The 24,370-nt window shown below is 30.8% G+C and overlaps 1 protein-coding gene across 2 annotated transcripts in view; it reads left to right on the forward strand.

Moving 5' to 3' along the window:
- LOC143230244 (dystrophin-like) overlaps positions 1–24,370 on the forward strand; it is a 35,652-nt gene that overhangs the window by 750 nt on the left and 10,532 nt on the right. For both annotated transcript variants that reach the window (XM_076463449.1, XM_076463458.1), the window contains exons 2-9: positions 10,906–10,966; positions 11,523–11,659; positions 14,009–14,216; positions 14,711–14,796; positions 14,926–15,002; positions 18,750–18,827; positions 18,977–19,088; positions 19,854–19,908. In XM_076463449.1, the coding sequence (XP_076319564.1) occupies positions 10,906–10,966; positions 11,523–11,659; positions 14,009–14,216; positions 14,711–14,796; positions 14,926–15,002; positions 18,750–18,827; positions 18,977–19,088; positions 19,854–19,908 (814 nt within the window). The remainder of the gene's footprint in view (positions 1–10,905; positions 10,967–11,522; positions 11,660–14,008; positions 14,217–14,710; positions 14,797–14,925; positions 15,003–18,749; positions 18,828–18,976; positions 19,089–19,853; positions 19,909–24,370) is intronic.

Below are 24,370 nucleotides of genomic sequence, written 5' to 3' on the forward strand. Positions count from 1 at the left end.
CCTTTGTTTGCAGTGTATTCTTATATATTTATTGCTTCTTTCAATAACCCAAGAAATGCATAATATAATGTAAACAAAAGCTTCACAAATGAAGCTAGGTTCTTGCTAATTGGACTTAAAGCTTACAAAATTTGGCTAAATGTGATTTCTAAAGGTGCAAGTGAGGAACACCTACTTAAACCCACAATAATACAATAAGTGAAATGCACTTTGCTAAAAGATTTGTAAAAATTATATATGTACATAGTAACTGTGCATTAGGTAGTACAAACTCAAATTGTCAAGTAAATGAAAAGTTTTAAGAAATATGTTGAATTTTCACAACTGTAACTTTAAGAAATCCTTAAGTATATGTGACACATACACATAATGAGTTTATGCAAAAAGGAGATGCATATTTCGAAGCACTAAAATTCTTGCTGTCTCTAGATACAACCAAATAACTTCAATGAAAGTGTTAGTTCCAGAGAGCAAGTAGTAGCACACTTACCCTAGCTGTAGAAATAAACTTTGAATATAATTTGTTTAGATGCTATAAATATTTACAATATAGTACAATACACACTAGACAGTGTGTCTTAGATATAAAAAAACAAAACAGCATTGCCAATGTTAATAATTGACTAATAATCTAAATTTTTGTAATGCAATAAAGTCAACATAATGATTTATGTTTATTTTCTAAATATTTTGGAATGAATATTAAATTTAGAACCAGCTGTTTATTTTAATTTGAAAACATTTATGCCAGTGATGCAGATATGAGAAGCTTGCTGGATATAATACTCATCTAATACTGATGTTTTTTTTATACATATGCATTCAAGATGTAAAAATTTGAGATTTTGATTGCTTTTAAGAATAAGAATGTGAGAAAAGACTGTATGACAAAATCCATTTGATCCATTGAAATCATTCTGTTACGAAATCTGCCATGGGCCCGGCATGGCCAAGCGTGTTAAGGCGTGCGCCTCGTAATCTGAGGGTCGCGGGTTCGCATCCCGGTCGCACCAAATATCCTTGCCATTTCAGCCGTGAGGGTGTTATAATGTGATGGTCAACCCCACTATTCGTTCGTAAAAGAGTATCCCAAGAGTTGGCGGTGGGTGGTGATGACTAGCTGCCTTCCTTCTAGTCTTACACTGCTAAATTAGGGACGGGTAGTACAGATAGCCCTCGAGTAGCTTTGTGTGAAATTCCAAAACAAACAAACAAAAGAAATTTGCCGAGTTTAAATCACCTGGCAAGTTATTTGACAAGTTAATTCTAACAGGAGGTGGAGGGGTTTCACTAATAACCAGCCTGGAGTTAAGTTTGTTTATTGTTATTTTTTCTAATATTTAGAATTATGCCCCCTAAAAAATGTTTTTTCACCAGTCCAAAAATTCTCCAGTGAGCAGTTTATTTAGTTCTTTTAAAATTTTAGGTATCAGAATGATGCATCTCTAGCATTTGTATGCTACAGAAGAAAGGTCAATGTTTGAGTTTCTTTCAAGCAAAAATGCTCTGCTCTGAGCCTTTCTGTATTTTCAGTCAAACCTGTATCCTTCTTGGTAACAAAGGGTACCAAACCTGTAAACAGTATTTAAATTGAAGCCATACCAAAAGCTTGTATAAAGTAATGATTACTTTCATACTCCTGAATCTAGAATTTCTCTCAAGAGATTCCAGAGTTTTATTTGTTTTTTGCAGCTTCCATCTAGTCAGTGAAATACTTGAGACTTTTATCAGTAACTAGCATAAAAGGCTGTCTAAAATGATGGGAAACCACTGGAAACCAAAACTGACAATACACAAAAGAAATATAAAAGTTCTATTTCCAGGAACATGCTATATGTTGATACCTTTACACAAAATATTAAAATACATGATGATCATGTGATTACAAACACACCTGTTCTGAGGAAAAGCCACCCTGTTTTCTACAGATAATTGGTATCTTCAGTCTAAATGCAGGCTTTTTCACAATCATAGAGTTGCACTCATTTCACATGTGTTTATATTTATTTTTGTGTTTTCAATCATGGGAGTTTTTCCACCTTTCTCTTCAGATTTTACCCGGCTTGACATTGTAATGATGTGGTGTCACACACATAATGCTATCCTTGATCTAGTCATGGAAACTTCCTCCTGGACAGGTTTTTTTATAACAGAAGAATTGCTGCAGTTTAAGAGCTCTGTATGTCTGTTTGCAACTAAAATAAATTAAAATATGAATGGGCAATTATCAAAGGAAGTATTATAGACAAAAAAGTAGAATTGGATTCGTGTAACTCATGAAATTCGAAGAAATTGAGCATGACCAACCAACACTTGGTTTTTATATTTATTGATTATACCCAAATTCTTTTCACTTTCTACAGCATTAATATTTTATTCACACATAAAATAGGGTTGGTTTAAATTTTCATACCCTAAATGATTACATTTACATTTATGAACGTTGAAACCATTTTACGCAGATGGACCATTCAGCATGACTATCCAAGTCCTTCCGCATTAATGAAGAACTTTTCCAAACATCTGTCTAACTCATCTGTTTGGTATCTTGCAGTTTATACAATAACAGTCTTAATAACCAACAAATATATCAGTTACATTTTTCAAATAAGAATAGTACCTATTTATCAACTGTATTTTTTACCTTCAAACTAAATTTTAAATCAAACTTATTAACCCCTTCATGAGGGCTCAATATAATATACACAGGTTTGTCTACACATTTGCACACATTAAGTATTTGCACCATAACTTTTGATACAGCATGTATATCTTCACAAAATTTGATAGATTTTAAGTAAAGATTAATAAATATTTTGTACACAAAAATCAAACTTTTTTTTAATGAAATATTTTTGCTAAAGATTTGTTTATGAAAATAGTCTTTTTCTTTACCAGTCTTAGTGTTAAATGATTTCATGTTATGATTAAAACAACTATTCTTCAAGCCAAAAATCTCAAATATAATTTGTGTAATCTCTAGAACCTCTTAAATATATTTCAAACATTTGTTGTTTTTTTTTAGTAAGACTTCATATTTTATTTTCTATACTCTAAATCTGTGGGGTCTGTCACTTGACCAACCTCACAGCCATCATATAAATATAAATTGTATTTTTTGTACTAGAATGACAACATATTATAACATGAAAATACAAATGTTCACTCTAAGTAGCGTAAGTCTCATAATGCTGTATATTTACATGTATATGTTTACTGTTTTTTATTACATTGACCTTCCAGTCATGTCTAGCTAACATTACATAATTTGTATTGATATGGTTCATATGTGCTGTATATTCAGTAATATATAACTGATATGGCTGTTTTTTAGTGGGCTAGTATTTTGTAATATACAGTCATATTCCAATTATTATACATTATATATATGTGTATAGATTATTACTATTTAGAAATAAATTATTAAACTTATTTTTCTTAAAATATGAAACAATAAGAAGTAAAACAAACAATTATCTCTTCTCATTACGACCTTTGTACTTGGTTACTGCTGGACATAGGTTGTTAAGCCTTTTAAAATTTTACATGTGGAGGATACCAAATAATTTTTTTAGGTTTTATGTATACAGATGAATGAGCAAAAAAATCATAAATAACTGCATTGATACCACAAAATTCCACTATAATTTATTAAGCTTGATAACTAAGATGTAATTATATGAAACTTCAAGCAGACTAAAGACACAACCTACCTTCTTGAAATCTTGGTTTGAAAGAATGTGGTAGCTTTTTCACAGATTAAAATGACTGAGAAAACTACCATGGAGCATTCTAAGCTTTTGATTGGTTATTCATATGTCATGTGTTTAAATATATATATGGAAACAGGTGTTTGATTCAGTACATAAGCCATATCTCAGTACAATAGAAAGGTATGAGGCTCTTATTTTATACATTCTAGTTTGTTAATGTTAGTAATTTGACATCACAGACATCTAATTTTAAACAGTGCTGCATTCAACATACCATGTGACTCACTAAAATCTGTATTTAGATATGTTCTTTTAATATTACTTTTAAATTAAGAAATTAACTCGTAGGTAATATTAAAGTTTGAATTATTGTTTCCAAGTTGATTCTACAGTTATTGACATAAATTCATAAAATTGTGTAGAACGTTATCAAATGCCTTCTGAAAGTCTATAAACACAATACCAACAGGGCTATCCTCATCGAGACAAACAAATACTCTATCAAAACATTTTTTTTTTTGAAGCAGTCCTTGAAAATAGATTCCAGTGGTTTACAGACATTAGAAGTTGGGCTGACTGGCCTGTAACTTGTTGGTTTTCCACAGAATCTTTCTAAAATCATATCACGTTGGTCACATCCGTGTAATCAGGAATTACCACTGTACATAAAGAGTTGTGTAAGCTTTTAATTAAAATTGCATCCTAGTGGCACTGCACCAAGTCTGTAGGCCTACATACAATGTTAAAAATCAGGTTTGAATACTCATGGTGGGCAGAGCACAGATAGCCCACTGTGTAACTTTGTGCTTAACAATAACCACACCAATCAATTAAAGTATCCACCAAATTAATTAGATAGCCTTTTGTTTTAGATGGTTAAAGTAATGTAAATTTTATAAACAACAAAGGACCATTTGGCACAAGTCATTCCTTGCATATCTATTTCCTCTTAAATTCTTGTAAAGTGCTCACCTTCACTACTACTGATGATGTTAACTCATTAATTAATTAAGTTGCCCTATTAGAAAAATAAAAGTGTCATAACTAGATCCTGATCCAACTGTTCCAAGTATTAAACTTGTTTCCTGTCATTCCGTTATCTTCAGAATACAGCACAAACAGATTGGAAGCATATATTCTACTTATCACCGAGATAATCATGTAATTTCAGTCAGGTAATCTTTTGCTCATCATTTCTTAAGGAGTATCTTACCTATCCTCACAAGATAGTCCTTCAATCACCAGAATCTTACAGGTACTATGGGGTTCCAAATAGTCATACATTTAAGCTAATTTATTTTCAGGCACTTTCCCACCCTGTATAATACTTGTTCAGGACTGCACAACTACTAAACTTTGGCTAACAAGGCAGGGAAATCTACTGTTATTGTTTACATAAGAAAAATCATGGTGATGTTACTTCCCTGGTGAATCTACAATCAAGTATCGCTCACATTGGTCAATTTTAGTTAAGCAAGTGAGGGCTAGGCTGTCTAATTATAGCTCTCTATGACTTGTCGAGAGCTGTGTCATCAAGCAGCATATAGGCTTTGACCTATTCAAAACTCAAAATGGAAGTTTACATTTAATGTAAGAGAAATTGACAGGTTACCATTCCATCTCTAGATCAGTTTGCTTAGGTGGCTGATAAAATTAACATTATAATGTGTTTATTTTATCAGCAAAAATTCAATTTTAGCCAAAAATGCTCCAGATAAGATAAAACACTTGCTTAAAGCCAAGTGTTACTTCCATTTCTTATTGTACTTTATACAAATAAGTATGGTATTATCAATACTGCTACCATCATTACCACAAGCAGGACAACAACAAAATAATATACATAATGTAGATATTTAAAAACAACCTTCAATTTCTACCCTATTCTGTTACTGTAAATTTGTGATTCATCCACCTTGTACCATTAAGACCCTACTATATTATTTGGAACTGTACAGTAGCTCTCTTCTGAACCTTTTCCAGTAAGCCTTTAAAGACAGGAGTAACATTAAAAAAACTCCATTCCTTAGCTCTTGGTTATCTATTAGTCAACCAAAAATGAAAGAGAGAAGCTTGCATATCTCATATTTCACCCTCTTTAAAACTAAAAGAAAAACCTTTTCTAAATTTTCATGGATTTGTAACAGAGGTAGTAAATACCAATAAAAATGTATGTTTTAACATTGCAAACATTCATCATCTATGGTAAGTGCTGATAAGTTTGTTAGTACAGTATTATTGCGTTTCTGATTTAAGCAATAACAATAATAAATATAAAATATGTTTTAACATTTTTTTATTCAGGACACATCATGAGTACTTGATAACGCACGTGCTTCGGTTTGGGATGGGTAGGTGGTTAAGTGATAACACACGTGCTTCAGCCTGGGATGGGTAGGTGGTTAAGTGATAACACACATGCTTCGGCCTGGGATGGGTAGGTGGTTAAGTGATAACACAAGGATGGTAGGTGGGTAGGTGATAACACACGTGATAGCCTGGGATGGGTAGGCTGATAACACACATGCTTGCCTGGGATGGGTAGGTGGTTAAGTGATAACACTGCGTTCGCCTGGGATGGGTAGGTGGTTAAGTGATAACACACGTGTTTCGGCCTGGGATGGGTAGGTGGTTAAGTGATAACACACGTGCTTCAGCCTGGGATGGGTAGGTGGTTAAGTGATAACACACATGCTTCGGCCTGGGATGGGTAGGTGGTTAAGTGATAACACACGTGCTTCGGCCTGGGATGGGTAGGTGGTTAAGTGATAACACACGTGTTTCGGCCTGGGATGGGTAGGTGGTTATGTGATAACACACGTGCTTCGACCTGGGATGGGTAGGTGGTTAAGGCATTTCACTCTTAATCCGAGGGTTGCGGGTTTGAATCCCTGTCACACCAAACATGCTTGCCCTTTCAGCCTTGGGGAGGTTATAATGTTACAGTCAATTCCACTATTCTGTGGTAAAAGAATTGGCAGTGGGTGCTGATGCCTTCCCTCTAGTCTTACACTGCTAAATTAGGGATGGCTAACACAGATAGCCCTTGTGTAACTTTGTGCAAAATTCAAAGACCAAGAAACAAACAAACACGTGCTTTCTCAGCAGTGGATGTATGAAACCAGTTTTGTTTATTTTTGATTAAATCTGTTTAATACTAGCTTGTACTACAAAAAGAAAAGATGTGAATTTTTTTATAATGATTGTAATATCTTCCAAAACTTCAGTTTACTTTCTCTTCAGTCAGTTGGCATTGCTCACAAGATTTGATACCTGAATCATGCTAATAGTTGAATATTCATATTTTTTAATAGCCTGGACTTAACATTATATTCATTTACATTTTTTTTTTTTCACTAGTGTTTAATTCCCATATATATTAGTAATATGCTGAAATTCTTGTAAAGCTGTGGGAAAATTGTTTCTCTATTGAGAGTAAATATATAAATTAGAGCATTTTGGACCTGACTATTTGAAAAAAATTTGAAGCTCTTAATTCAGTGATCAACAGAAGGGAAAGTAACTTAATATTTAAATTTAAGTTAAGAGTAAGATCAATATTATAATGTTATATAAACATTTCATGATAGTAAAGAAAGAAAGAAATGCAGGATCAAAAAGTTTGGCAAATTGTCTTAAATGAAATGAGTGGCAGGTGGACCAGTGGAAAGTGCTTGGTTTTCATTTTTTTATTATAATTGGATAAAACTGGTAATGCTTCACTGAGTTTGCTTACTGTTGAACTAGTAAAGTTACAAAACTGATTTACTCTTCCATGTTCAATGTAATTTTTATTCTGTTTAAAATTGAATTTCAATACATATTTACTATTTTTTTACATGCCTTTATATTTATTATTATTAATAATAATAAATTATTATTATTAGGTATGTATGATTAATTTTGCTGCATATCCTTATGTTTACAACTAAATATTCTTGCATCAAGTTTATATTTATATATATTATCACAACCATGAATTAATTTCTTTACTAAGGTTTATAATAAAATATTAAAATTTCTGGAAGAAATTTGTACAGTGTCAAATATTTTACAATGTTGAAAGTTTTACTTTATTCTAAGTGGTAAGGGACCTGGAAATTACTGGTTGTTTTTCACCCAACATTTCTGAGAATTTAGGAAAACTAGACGATATTTTGAGAAATGAAAAAGATAAGATTATAAATATTGCTGTGAATCAAACAACAGTTTCTAACAGACATTTTCCTTCAGTTGTACTGATTACCTCAACACGTAATTCATAATGAACACCAGATCTTTTGTTCAAAAATATTGTTAAAAGAATATTTTATTACTAGTTTTCAATTTTTCTTGATGTGTGTACTAAAACATGAAGGAAACAAAAGAATTAGCTGATGGAAGCACTTGTTGAGTTTTTTTAAATATCTCTTGACAGTAGAGAACTCCCAGTGACTCAAAGATTCTTTAGTAGTGTCTTTTATGATAATAAGAAAGAGGGTTAAGAGAACCTGGTAATAAAAAATTTTATGCACTCAAGTTTGATTTTTGTTGATGGTAAACCATGAGAGTTTACTGAAACTATAGGGACTATAGATTCTATTCAGTGTGTTTTTTATCTTGTGTGCTTCCATCTGAATAAAAAAAATTGTTTATAGTAATTTCCTTTACTGAGTTACACTTCTGCTGCCTTCTTGTGGTCATTCTTTGGCTTAAAACACTATAAACAGCAGCATTGTGACTGTTTATTCTGATTGAGCAATATTGTATATAAAACGTTTAGCTTTATCATTCAAGTTTTGTTTTGACTTGACTTAATCAAACTTGAAGTCATTAAAAGAGTGGAGTTATTTTTACTTTTTTTTTCTGCTTCAAGTAGATGGAAAATAAAAACTCAAGATTTGTGAAAGATGTTCTGAAATGAGTTTAGTCATATTTTCTAATGCAGATAATGAAAGATGGGTAGAACTATGGCCAGATTTGAAATGATTAAGGAAGTAACTTACTGATTCATTTTTGTCATTGTATTTGCTTTTTCAAAAGAGTTTAGAGAAGAAAAGCCTTTGAACTCCAGATATTTATAAAATAACTTTATTGTTTTGTTTAAAATCTAGAGTAATAAAGGTAATTTTCTAACATTTTGAAAAACAAAAATTGTTGAAGTATACTTAGAAAGGTGCATTTTGTTAGAAGTTAGAAAATATATTAAAATATTTACTTTTAAACTGTTTAAAAGCATTTTGTTTTTTTCCTAACTCACGTAAAAATGTTCAGCACCTTGGTGATTACTTGAATCTCACGTGTTCAAAAAATGCTTTTGTTATCACTCAATTAGAAAATTCTTGAAGAGGTTCTTTTTGACTTTTAGAAAGTTCTTAATTTATTTTACAGACAGGTATGAAATTTATGGAGTTCAAAACGTAGATCGAGGGTGTTCTGCTGTAGAAAGCAATGTGGAAATAACATTATTTGATATACATGTGACACTTGGGTTATTTCAGGGGTACATGCTATTCATTTATAAATATTAATAGCAAAATAGCCTGTAAATTGGCTAAATGTTTCAGCTTATTAAATTAGGTAACTTTTATGTTTTTCATTGTGGAGAGTCTTAACTGGATTAAATGATGTTAGTCAGTGGTTACATGGTATGTAGATAATTGGAAAATGTCTTTCAGTACTGTAAACCAATACTTTTTTAATTCACCCAGGGGTTAATGAGATCAGATTATGGTGAATGGGTATTACCAATTATATAACAATCTCAAGAACAAAAAAAGTCATTAGTTGTTTTTTAATTGAATATTTTTTTATTTGTTTGAACTGGGGTAAGTGAGCTGTTGTGAAAAACTTATATAGTAGTGAATGATACTGGAAAAGTTATATATGTAAAAACGGCTGGTATTGGTAGAGAAAGCACTAGTAGAGGAGAGAACAACATTTTTACCTTCTTTGGTCACTGCCAGGTTCACAAAGAAAGAAAGAGGTAACTGACCAATAGCTGACTGCATGTTTGAAGGAGGTTGTGTAATTGAGTGTAGGAATCTAGAGGGCATGCTTGGAAGTTGGATATATTTATTAATATAGGTATAAAGATGCTCCTTTGTATTGGTTTATTTTGGGCTTGAGTTGTTGTGTAAGTAAGGCTTCATTAATTTTTTTTTTTAACCCTTTCTTTCTTTGTGAACCTGACAATGATCGAAGAAGGTCAAAACATTGTTCGTCCTGTGCATTGTGCTTTCTCTATCCATACCAGCCATTTTTAAATATATAATGTTCTCTACAAATGGGTATTCTCATCATTATGGATATTGGAAAAGGTTTAGAAACATTACTATAAAGTATGTGCTTGTAATATATTAACTTATAAAAGCTCTGGCTGGTTTGTTTTAAGAATACAGATGGTTTTAAACAGAAGATGAATCTGAATATAGTTTTTAATCAGAATTAATCAGATAATAACCATGTGAAATAAGGAAATTCCTGTCAATGTACTTGAGACTTGTTAGACATTGTTTAGAGCATTGTCCAGTTTTTGAACTCTGTTATAGAAGGATTATGTCTGTGCTGGAAGAGTGCATGTGTGTTTGTTTTACAGAAGCTAATATTGTTTATTTACTATCTTCATGTAAGTGTGATAACCACATCACTTGTAGAACATTCTACAAAATATATTTTTAAGAAGTCAAATATTGTGTGTGATAGATTAGAAGACCACTGAATTAAGTAATCTGTTATATAATGAATGAAAATCAAGTGAAATAAACACGACTGTGTCATAATGTTACAACGAGTGTTGAGATGAAACAGTTGAATATTAATCTTGGTTATGATTGGCTGATGAATAATAAGAATTTAATCTGAGACATAGTTTTGTTGCTTGAGCACATGTTTACATTCAACATGTTATTTTCAAGAAATTCATCCACATATTTGTGTCATGTATTACAAAAATGATGCTTTGGAGTTTCTCTGAGGAAGTGTCTTGTGTGACACTCTTAAAATAATAGGCCAGTTTGCATAGATATTCATTCCATTATAAATATTGTATAATATTTTCAATACCAAATTCTAATTGCTTACTTTACTAATTAAATATTATGTAAACTCACCACAGAATATGGTAATAACGAGATGTAATTTAAAAGTCCTGTGTGTACACACACAACTAAAATTAGTTAATATTGATCTGTGTGTTTGTTAATGCTTCTAGGTAAAGTACTAAATGGCTGGGAACGAGCAGAAGCAAGTTCAGGAATTACTTATTACCTAAAGTAAGTTTTAAAATTTTATCCAAAACCTTATTGCTTTTCATTACATTTTATAGAAGTAACTGTGATAAAGCAGGTACCATGTTATCTGACTAAAATGTGGATTTAGAACTGTGGAAATACCTAAGAAACTTAGTGTTAATTAACAATGAAAAAAGGATGGAAAAGTTATAAATAAATAGAGAACTTAAATCATCAGTAAGATGTTATCAGCTTGATTTAGAAGATTGGAATTTTCTCTACTAATTTTTCAAAATGTTTATCAACAGCTTTCACATGTGATCTGTTATATGCAAATTATACAGTAAGTAGCCTTCCAGTCAGTTTGTGTCACACCTTGTGTAGTTAATCACGTTTGTTCTCACGTCATTTATCTTTCATTGTATGGTATTTTGATCTGTTATTGTCTCATTGTCAAATCAACTTCTAGATTTTCATTTTATAGTGAACATGGCAATAGAACTCCAAGTTTATTCTATTTGGTACAAGTTTGTTATATTTGTCCCTGTTTGGTAAATTGTATCTGTGTATTTAAGTTGCAATTTTCATTTATTTATAGCCATGCAACAGAAACAACTCACTGGGATCATCCTGAGATGATACCAATTTTGGAGAAACTGGAATCTTTCAATGACATCAAATATGTAGCATACCGAACTGCATCAAAGCTGAGAATGCTACAGAAAGAACTAGGGTGTATGTTATCTTAGAACAAAAAAACCATTTGTATCATATTTTGTATTTACGCTACTTATAAGTATTTAAATGTATTGTTTATATAGATTATAGGTTAAACATTGTATAGATTATAGTTTTATTTTGTATATCCATTACAACATTCTCGTGCATTTTCAGCTTGATTATTCAAAATATGGCATGAAGTGTATAACCCTAGTATTTATAATTTTTAATAAAATAACTTTAAGATATAAATGTTGAATGGACACTAGAGAAAAATTGTCTTTAATAATGTTTTATAATTTCTCTTTATTATTGTTTTCTAATGGTTTTCTTATTTGTTTGGATGTTTTATGGGGACATTTACAGGTGAAGATTACAGTCTCAATTCTAAGACTTTTTATTGAACAAATGATTAGGTATCACATTACAGAGATTACATTTGTTCTTTAAACAGTACTTTAATTTACTTTGAAGCTTTTGCAGTGACAGTGTAGTTTTGAAGACTATAAAAATTGTTGCATATTCCAGTACCATAAGGTCAAACATGGATTTTATACCACTGCAAAAATATGGATGCACTTAGTATGTGACTCAGTGAGGTGGTCCATACCCCATAGTGATTGAGCATATGTTTGGTCCCCCTAACATTTGAGTGGGGCATGAATGTAGTTTCAAAAATGATGCCTCTGGGATCTTGATGGGGACCAGGAACATACAATCTGATGGTAGTTTTGAGTTTAGGTGACATTGCAAACTTATACTTCTGTCATTCCTGGGTGGTTTTCTGGGTGTGCTTTAGCTACCTTTGGTACTCTAAAGAATTAAGGATAGGTGGTTGTGTCATATGTCTGGACAGTGTCATTAAATTTCCTTAAGACTGTTTGAGTACCACCATTTTAGTGCCCTAATAAGATTTGAGTATTGAATCTATATATCCTAAACACTCATGGGTTTTTGTTCTTTAAATATTAAATTAATGCAGGCATACATATAATATTCTTCTTGGTACTGGATTTTTTTTTTTTTTTACATTAAGATACAGTCATGACATTTAACAAAAGCTGTAGCAATAAGCTAGTAAATGATACTGTGATATAAACAGGATCCTGGAGGTGTTTTTATTTATACAAAGTGGATGTTTAATGTTTATACCTCCTAGTTATTAAAAGTGAATATTTTTATAGACGTTACTTTCTGGGAACTGAACAAGACTAAAAGATCAGATTTTAAACTTCTAATGCATGATATCAAGCTGTTAATGGAAGCTTATAGTTACTGAAATACACTTGTTGAGTGTGTCAGGATTATACCTGGTCCAAAAAAAACAAATTAAATTGTTGTTTGTTTTTTTCAGAATAAAAAAATTATGAAAAAGTCTCACTGTGTGCAGAGCAACGTTTAAATTAATTAATTGGCATGAAAAGATAAATCTACAAAAACTAATAGAAATTGCTAATTTCTACTTACTGGTAATAATAACCAATTATGAAGCTGTATATTTATTTCACAAATTGAGAAATGGTTGGATTTATTAAAATTGTGGTCTTCAGTTGGGCATTAATTCATTACATTTTTTTTTTTTTTTTACAATGTACTATGAGTTTTTCTAGTTTTACAACTAGTGTTTTAAACTTAAGTTGAATAATTCTTAGGCGGTAGATATTTCTTTGTTATAATTGTAACCCATTCACATTTTGAACCACCACATTTTTTTATTCCATTTCTTCAAGTTTTAGCTTTGGTATAATGGCTCATGGAATGGCTTGGAGTTTTCGAAGTACATGCTTTTAGCACATAGCTTTATTATCTCTTGACTGATATGAGAAATAATTAAAGTTTTTGACTAAGGAAGCCAAACTTCTTCAATGAATGTGTTTGACCATGCCAAAGGTCTCATAAATTAAATTATTCTTATCTTGCCTAAAATAATTTCTTTTTAAAGGTAGGCAGGTAGAGATCCTGATAGGTAATAAAATCAGACTGTATATATGTGCACCCTGCACTTGATATTGCTAACATACAAAAATATAGTTAATAAAAATGGAAAACAAAGTATCTTAGATGAATTTAATCTCATCATGTCAAAAAGAATGTTAAACACTGCAGCTAGAATAAAAGGAATGAGCCTATAATATGTTGTAGAGATTTTTATTCTTATTCAGGTGTCTTTCAAGTACATCACCAGTCTTTGTCTATGGAGAATTTATCAAACTATGTATTAAATTATAATTCATGTAATAGTTGAATAGACTTTTATTTTGTTGTTGTTAATGTTGCTGTGAAAAAAAAACAGTTACAGTTTTTATATCTTGGCACATGATGAAGATTACATTCATGTAAACTGGATTTCATCTTCCTTTGCAGTATCAATGTTGAGGCTGGGAAAGATGCACAGTATTTTTGAAGAGCATGGTCTTAAGGGTTCACCCAATACAACTATTCTTAGAAGTTGCCAGTTGGAGAGTTTCCTGTATGACTTATGCTTCTCTCTACAGAAGGATTCATTCGACAGGATTGACCCAGCTGTTCAGGCAGAACTCTTAGCGAATCTTCTGTTAAACATTTACAACTTGTAAGTTTTGCTACAGCCATGACAGAAACTTAATTCATAATGTTAAATGGTAAACCATATTAGTGTCTCTATAATTCTTACTCTTGTAATGAATAATATATTTTGTGCTTCAATAATATGAGATTGTTTCCCATTAAGAATACCATGTATTTTTAACAACAGAAGATATTTAGAAATCTATATATATTTATAGATAGATACGTTCAAGATATGTAGATTTGAGAGCAGTATGTGTAACAATAAGTTCAAAGTAATTTAGTTGTAACTTACTAATATGTATTATGTACATTTAAAATAAATTCTTAGAGTTCAACGATTCTTAGTGAAATTCAAAATGCTCTTATTTGTTAATGTGTAATGTTCGTCTAATAGTGTTTTCGTCTTTTTTTGTGCTAAACTTACAATTAATTTTAATAAAAAAGTGATAAAAGAAATTACTGTTTTAAGATATAAGTCTTGTTTGTGTGGATGCCTACACATGTGACTTGTTCTTAGAAAAGAACTGAGGGAGTGGCATTGGGATCGGTGAAAGTGGGAATTTGCGTTTTGTGTGCTGGACGTTTGCAGGACAAACATAAATGTAAGCACAATGTTGTTTTTATTTTATTTGGTGCTTGTATTTAATCTTTCACATTATTTATCAGCTGCAAAGCATGCAGTTATGTGTTTTAACCTTTATTAATAATTTCTCCAACCTGTTATTTTACAGATTTTTTCCAGCAGTTCCAAGAAAATGGATATCTTAGCAGAAGAAATTTATTTTTCTTACTACAGAATTTAGCAAAAGTGAGTTCTTTTTATTTAAATGCATTGTTACACATCAAGCCTAATTATGTAATAATTACTTTTCCCAAGTGTTTTCTCACTTCTCAAATCTTGCAACAATATTCTCATAAGTGGATAACAATAAATTTAGAATAGTACTGATGCTGGTCGGCTCCCTGCACTTTTTGTATACAAAACAAGCTTGAAGTACTCGAGAAATATCTTTTCTTCACCATTTAATTTCATCTAATTCCACTTAATGTGCTTGAAATTAAAAGTTTCTCATAGTTATTACATCCTTACTGCTAACAACTGTGATCTCTTTATACCATTTCTCATTAACACAAATATTAAAAAAGAAATTGAAAAAATAAAGATGGTGTAGGGTTTACAATGTTAAACAGTACAGAAATAAGTGAGAAGTGTACATAAAACTGAACAGAAATCCCTACCTGAGTAGTCAAACCTTTCCCAAAAACAATTATCTATGAATAAAGGTTGATTACCTTTCTTTTGCAAGAATTTGAGTTTGAATAAAAGTATTTATACTGAATAATGCTATAATATCTTACAATGGTTAATTCAAGTAAGCTTATAACATTGAATCAGTGGCTACTTATGTAGGAATTTTTTGTACAGTTTTATATATTCATTCCCATGTTTGCCATTGCCATCCCTACATCATCCAGGTCTTTTCAAAATGTTTTTTATCGATTGTTTTATCTCTCTTTAATGAGTGGTAGATGCTATGAGCACAGCTTAGTGTAATGAGTTGTCTTGAAGGATGTAAAATGTTTTCAAGCTAGTCCTTCTGACACCAGAATCAGAATAATCAACAAAACACTTGGCTGTTACATTACTGGATGGTCTCTACTTCACCAATGTTTTTTGGCTAAGCTGAAGGTCTTAATAGGTTTTGTATACCTAAGTTAGGTGTTTATACAATGCTATAAGGAAAAATTGAGACTGTGATGAGCAGCTCCTGATGTATGATGACCATTTACTCCCAAGCCCACCCCTAGATACTAAGCACTACCATGCTTAGTGATTGTGTATGGTCAGTTACCTGTAGAGATAGCCAGTTAAAATATTTTAAACCCTTGAAACAAACTTGTATGTTACAGCTCTGTTATTTCTTGACCAATTTGAGATTTAATTACAGTTTTAAACACAGGAGGTGAAACTCTTGATTGATGTATTTGACAATTTCAGTTTGAGGATAGGCTAGTAGAGTTCCTGATGAGTAATGAAACTGAATCAGGTGTATGTGTACTCTACACTTGGTTGTAGCTGGTGTTAAAAAATATAGCTAATAGAAAAGAGAAAAAAAAAGTCCTGTTAATTAATTTACTCTAATCCTGTCTTAAAGAATCTCGACTGCCACAGCTTTCGAGGAATCCCTCTTGTTTCTCATTGTAGAAATAAAGAAACAAATACAAATATGCAAACTGAAGTAAGACCATTGAGAGATGAAAAAATTCACAGTAGCTTTTTCGAGCAGTTACAAAATAACAGAAACAGTTCTACTTTTCTAGAACACATGATAATTCTTTATCTTCATGCAATATTTAGTAATGTCATTCAGTATGTTATAGCTTAGTGCTACTAAGATCTAATATAAAGCCTAATGCTGTAAGTTCATGCCTAGCTCTACCTGTGGTAATGAAACCTAAATGTCCAGTTCATGGCTAATCTTACTATAATAGCTACTTTAACATCTGACAATAATAAAATAGTTGTTGTTTCAAACCTTCTGAAATTAGTAACCATGACTTACTTTCTATTTGCTGCTCTCCTTTACAAGGTTTAATAGCAGAAATTATTGGTAAAAGGTAAGATTTAATGTGAATTAAGACTTTGAAATATAATATAATAATGTGACAAGTGAAAAGCGGGAAAGTGCTATAATTCTCAATTGTAGAGTGAAATTCAGAAAGTTCTGAAAAGTATGTTGGAACAAAAAACATGCACATGTTGGAACAAAAAACATGCACATTTTACTAACAGTTTACCTTTAGCTTAACAGTGCTTTTATTTATGAAATGTGTTATTTTCAGTTATTTATAATAGCAAATGGACTGTTTTATTAATGATTAAGAAGGTAAGTTTAATCTAAGTATGTATACTTTTACTTGAAACATTTCTGTAAATATGTAAATACACAAAATACACTTTAATTCACAGCTATTACAATGTTTTTAAATGAAGTGTATGTTTTAAGAATTATATTAGGCTATTCAAAATTATTATACTATCATTCTCCATATTGCTATTAACTTTATGGAGATAGAGTTGGTCACATTGACCAACTATGTAACCATGAAATATGTGATATAGTACTGAAAGTACTAAGTGTATCTTCATGAAGTTTGACAGACTTTTAATAAACATTGTAAATATGTTGTATACAAAATCAGGTTCTTTATAAAGTATTTCTACTGAAAAATTTGTCTTTGATTTTATGAATATTTTTTCAAAAATATTTTTTACTTTTTACTTTTCTCCTAACACTAACTGTAATGAAAACATCAATGTATGGTGAATGAAAAGTCAAATGGTATGATGTAAAAATACCAGGTAATTACAATTACTTATCCTAACAGCTTCAGGATTTTCACAACTGCTTTAATCTTATTTTCATATCATTTTTTAGTCTGTGACTAACTACCATAATAGACCAATAAATCACACTTCAGGAGCTTAGGGTAAACATATCAAATTGTGTCATGAGATGGCAGATTTCATATGTTCTTTCAAGAAAGATCACAGTAATTTTTTGTTTAACTTCTCTTACCTAACCTAATTAAGTTTTTAAATTTTACATTTTAGTTACTTTTGTTAAAAATAAACATACATAAGAGACAAGAAATTTAACACTTACTTCAGTCTCCAGACTTTTTACACTTATTTATGTGGTTTAATATTTTTTACCTCGTTATGTTGGTCATCCAAAAATAACTTTTATAACTTTTAAAATATATTTTAAAATTTATCACAAAAAAAATATGGGGCAACAGAAAAGAATGTTCCAAAATCTACTGTAATGTATATGGCTTTCTAAGTAACCCATAAATAGGTTTAAAAAAATTGCATTATTGAGTGGATCACCTTGTTTTATCCAAACACATCAAGCTTTTATTATGCATTACCAGTCTTGAATGTTTAAACAAAACAGATGGTCACCTTATTTGTGTAGGTTAGAACATGATCTTTCTGTTGTAAGCATGTCCAATATAAAAGACGACACATGGACAGAATGAGTGATTTTGGTTGAATAAATATAGTAATATCTCAGTAAAGCAAGAAGAAAAGTGGAATAAATTTTAATATATATTTGGCCTGTCAGTATCAATTGTATCTATTTATAATTTGTTGAATACTTTGAAAAGTATATAAGGGATTAGAATAGATATATAAATAAGAGGTCAGAGTATCACTGCCTCGTGTGTCTTGTCTGCTCCTGGGACAGCAGTAAGTATACAGATTTACAATGCTAAAGTCAGGGTTTGATTCTCCTTGGTGGACACAGTAAATACCTAGTTATGGCTTTGCTGTTAGAAAACACACATCATATGTCTCAGAGAAATGTAAATTAAGAATTATGTAAATATGTCTTTTCAAAATTAATAAATAAAAAACTTAAATAATATGAAGAGTTGAATTATAAACCGATTTGATATCAAGTTTATTAATGTACATTTGAAATAAAGTTGCCGTTATAAAAGGAAAACAATTTTGTTTCTTATTAATCTTTCACATTTCAAACAGATTACAGAATTTCTTGGAGAGAATCTTTCATTTGGAAGTCAACTCGTTCCAGCAGCAGTTGAAAGCTGTTTTCAAAAGGTAACTAAATTTTATACCTAAAGTTTAAACAAATGAAGAATTTGCCAAAAAAGGATCTGAGATTAACAAATCCCCTGAAACTTAAGACTGATAGTCAATAACCTGTTCATAAACGTGCTTTCAGTTTCTCTGTTCTTGTGTGTGTACAGGGATTTGGGAACCAAGGAGTTCCTGAAGAAACTTTTGTAGACTGGATGTTTCAGGAACCTCAGACATTAGTATGGATGTCAACACTTTACCGAATGACAGCAGCTGAAACTGGTAATTTTTATTCACTTCTTACTTTTGTAAAAGTTTCTTGTTACAAGTTATTAAGGATGATTTGCTTCTCATTGTAGTGGAGGTTTTCATTAACCAAAGAATTAAAGCTTTTGAAAACTAACTCTTCTTTCAAAATATAAAGTAAATTTAACATATTTTTTGTCCCATATAAATAATGTAGGTTTATTGAATTTTGATAATAAAAAATGATTAACAGCATGTACTGAATTTTAGCTTTTAATTAAATGTAAAAAATCTTTGTATTTTTTGTGTAGTGAAATATTAATATATTTCCTGACCTACAGAACTTTCTTTATTGGAACGTGTGTATTACAGGCTTTAAGAACTAACACCTGTCTTTTTTAACTGTTAACCAAATGAATAGGATTACTTACCAACTAAACAATATTAAGAAAATATGTTTTTATTGGTAGTTTTCCATCCTCTATCCCTAACCCTCAACAGACAAATGTTAACAGTTTATTAGTGTTATGAATAGTCGTAGTGATTGTGTGTTTATTAACTATGTTATAAGTTTTAAATAACTACGTTTATTTTACTGTGGATTTTCTTACAAGCTATGACCTGCACATACACTAGAAAACCTGGATGAAACTTCTCAGATTCATTAAATGTTCATGCTAAATTGTTTGAAATTTCAAGGAAAGAGATAGTATGCTGAATATGCAGACTTTAGTACATTTAAACAATGTGAAATGTTTTACCATATTTATTTATTCATTCTTATGGTTCTTTAACTTACAGTTGAACATGAGGCAAAGTGCAGTGTATGTAAAATGTCCCCAATTGTGGGATTGAGGTAAGTTTTTGTTATGCTTTTGGAAAGAGAGTGGCATTTTTAGGATATGTTTTACTATGTGGTTTCTTAAGTCTTTGAATTGAGATATACGTAATGAAGTATGCTTGTTTTTCATGTGTTATGCTGTAAAACTAAGCTAACATTATCAGTTTCTTATCAAGTATATATTATTTGCTGCTGTTAATATTTCTGTCTCCTTGCCAAACTGTGTGTATACATATATTGTCTGTATATGATAAGTGATGTACATATACCATTCAAACACAAGTTCCTCTCGTAAGAATATGAAACAGTACTATAGTAACAAACTTACATTTCTTCTTTGATAAATCTTTTACAACAAAGTAGAAATTTCATGTGTATTACAGTACACCAGCTAACACATAATATCAGTATACCACTTTTAATAAACTGAATTTATTAAAACAATGTTTACCAACCGTTTTCAGGCCCAGCATGGCCAGGTGGTTAAGGCATTCAACTTGTAATCTGAGGATTGCGGGTTCGAATTCTCGTCATGCCAAAACTGCTCTCCCTTTTAGCTGTTGGAGTGTTATAATGTGACTGTTAATCCCATTATTCATTGGTAAAAAGTAGCCTAAGAGTTGGCAGTGAGTGGTGATGATTAGCTGCCTTCCCTCTAGTTTTGCACTGCTAAATTAGGAATGGATAATGCAGATAACCCTCATGTAGCTTTGCACGAAATTCCAAACAAACTAAACCCAACCCTTTTCACTCCACAGGTTAGGAACCAGTGTTAGCTATTTAACAATGAGTAAAAACATCTATAAAAATGTCTTAAATAATTCAGAGTTTTTTTTATCAACTATTTGATCAGGTTTGTTGAAATGGGAGGTAAAATATATTTTCTCGTACTGAAAACTAACGTGCAAAGATACGTTCGTGTTGAAACAGTGTCATGTCATGATTGCATGTTTAACTTGAATGTTAGTAATAAAGGAAATTTGTTTAATGACAAGACATGAAATTATCCATGAATGAGTAACAAGTGTAGTGTTTGCTTATGAGATCTATTTGCTTTGCATGGAGAAATGTAAATACCCCACCCCATCTGTCTGTTTAGTATTATCAGTGAATACAGATGTAAGTTTTTTAGTTTGTATTTTAACACCAACTTTCCTGAAAAGAATTGTTTTATCTATTACTTCTAATCAAAACAAAGTACAAATATGAGAAATGAAAAAATATCTTAGTAAATAGTATAGTTAGTTTTATATATCAATCTAACTAGGAATATATAGTATTATAAAACATAAGCATTTAATAGTTAGAATATCTTGATTAATCCTTTGTATACACTTTCTGTTATTTGGTGTTTTAATCTTTGATTTTGATGACATGATGTTTGACCATCTTTGGAGAGTTTAGGTTAGTTCTAAGTCCATAAACTAAGCTAACAATGCAAAATAATATTCATAACTGTACAAAATTAATATATTGGGAGTGTATGGCTCTTTGGCAAAACAACTAATACTTTGAAGAAAGGTAATGAGAGAAACGTTCTGATGAAGCCCTCACACAAAAGTCAGGCTGGTTTTCATTATCCCTGCACTAAACTGACTATTAGGTCATAAAAGTCTAAATTACCTTGAAGTTTCTAAAGTCAAAATTTCAACTTAATGACACAAACCTGTTCTGTTTTTATGTACTTTCGAAGATTAAAATCATGAGAAAACTGACAGAGAAATAATATTTTTCACTAAGTGTATGTTTCATCATGTACAGAATATATTTGAGTATTATGAAGTGCAGCTGTTAGTGAGAATCATTTTGCTCATAAAATAATTAGTTTTCATTAAAAACAGTAATTGACTCTGTCAAACATGAGCTTGGTCGATTTGACCAGCCGTGTGACCTCTTTTGACTTGTATAAAGTCTTTTGGTTTCATACTACTAATGTTTAATATAGTAGGTATATGTTCACAAAATCTGGAAGTCTTTTAGAAAACATTAATAAGTTTTTCACATACAAAAAGTTATTTTTCTTTGTGAAGTATCTTTAAACTAAAAATATTTGTCAGTGAATATACTGAGTGTTTGTTTTGAATAGTTTGTGTACAAAGTAATTTTCTTGTTACGATTAAGAATAGTCTTCTTTATCTCAAAAATCTCAGGTTTGATTTGTAATATCTAAAACATCCTAAATACATTTCAAATGTTTGTTTTCAATAAAACAATATTTGGTTTGTTATTTCTACTTAACTACATACAAGGTCAGTCAAATTGACTGACCTTTTAAACACCAAACAAAAACGTAAAACAAATCTAAGTTACCCCTTTTTCTTTTTAGAACTACTTCATATTGTAACATTAAACTACATTCATTTATCCTAATTAGTTTTAAACTCATAACAGTGTACATCTATATGTAATTAAATTATATTCTGTTATTGCCTTTTGAACGTTTCTCTCCCATGTGTACCTCGTAAAATATTGTTATTACATTAGTTATCTTTTCTAATATAAATAGATCCATATTTTTGTTTTAGTTAATTTTATGATGATAAAGAATAAACCTGAAAAACAAGAAAATAAGAACTTTCCTGAATATTTTTTTTTACTTGCTGTCGATTGTTAATGACACTTAACCTGCTTTTTTGTACAAATGGTAGTGATGCAATAAATAATTTTTATTTAATTAAATAAGGCACTGAAAAATAAACAATTTCCCTTAACTCTCACAATTTTCTGCCTTTTTAACTGTGCAACAAGACCTAGATCATTCAAGCTAGTTGCTTTCTTGCCTGTGGGAACATAGCTTGTACTAACAGCTACATTTACACTTCTCTGCTCAGAAATAATGTTATGTTATTTAACAGATTAAAAACATTGGTTGTCTGTTGGTAATGGGTCATAAACTAAAATGTAAAAGAGGATGTGACAGGGGGTGTGTGGCAAGAGGGTCTGATTTTCTGTAACCAGATGAGATTGAAGACTATAAACATTATGATTTGCCTGAGCAATGATGATTTTATAGTGAGTAATGTACTTGAATTTCAAATTTGTTGGAGGGGTGATGAAATAAAGATGGCAATGACTACAGAAAATGTGTCACACTAAGAAAAATTTGAAATTTAAATATTGCTTATAAAATTAAGAACATAAAAATTCTATATGATTAAAATATGGATTATTAGCTAACATTTTATGCTATACTCAGTGGTATAACATCTTCACAGAGTAGATTGATAAAATGTGGATGTTAAGTCACTAATACCTTGTGACATTAGCAATAAAAGATACCCATGGGGTAGGGTTAACAGCTCTCTCAAAATAGCCAGCAAATCTGTAGATTTAAATTTATTTGTCATTTACCCTATAGAACCCAAAGAAAGTATATGTAGACTAGATGCACTTCTGTGGGAATCCCTGAAAATTATCTGTTTGAGGAGTAAATAAAACAAAATTTGTATTAACAAATATTATTTTTTGCTTTACAAGTTAATATGTGATGCTGTGTTTTAGCCCACAGAATGCATAATTCTTACTGTGATTCCTGGCATGCACACATTTTGCTAGCAACAGAACAGCACAAATTGCAGTGACATCATTTTAATGTCTACTGACTGACTGACAGACAACACACTTCTGTAAGTTGTGTGAATGGTTAAAATGTGAGACCCTTCCAGGTGGCTTTCAGCTCTCTTTTGGGGGAAAAATTATAGCATACACTGATCCTCATTCACCCATGTTAATTTTGGGCTTGTAACTTGTGTAAGTTTCCACAAGTGTTTGTGATCCACAACTTGCAGTTTTAATACTAAATCAACACTTAAGCGTGAAAAAGATTTGCTTTACATGAGTTAGTCACTAAATTAAAACTTTATTAAAAGTCTTTTAAAGAGAAATACTTTGTTACTTCTTGTGAGTAAAACTACAGTGCAGCTTTATTGCTTATAATTAGTTTTTAGCAAGCTGTAACTGTTAAAGCTAGCATTTCTAATAGGAACCAATATGCTTAGTTTATTTAATCAAAGGATATTCTTAATTGGTGTAGAGCATTTAAACCCAGCATTTCTTTATTAATGATATATTATTCTGCTTTTGAGCTTATGTATTTTAATACACATCAGACATTTTCCTATGTTTTTGTGGTTAGCAGATGAGATCATGTTTTTTTTAGGACTTTTTAATTTTTATTTTTCTTACAAACAAATGTTAATGATCTTTTAAAATTGGTGGTAATATAATATTCATGGATTTTTATATATTTATGCAGTGCCATATAATATTTGATATTATAATCAATTGTTGACTGCACGATGATGAAATTCTAGATTTAATAAAATTTATAACAGTGTTACCAGATATACAACTTTTGACTTTGTTTTTTGCTGGTTGGCAAATGGAGCCAGCTGGCCTGTCTAATTAATGATCTCTTTTGTCGTTCTATAAAAGAAATATTTTAAGTTTTGCCACATGATCAGTGCATTAGTTTTAT

Source organism: Tachypleus tridentatus, chromosome 1, assembly GCF_004210375.1.
Source record: "Tachypleus tridentatus isolate NWPU-2018 chromosome 1, ASM421037v1, whole genome shotgun sequence".
NCBI lineage: Eukaryota > Metazoa > Arthropoda > Merostomata > Xiphosura > Limulidae > Tachypleus > Tachypleus tridentatus.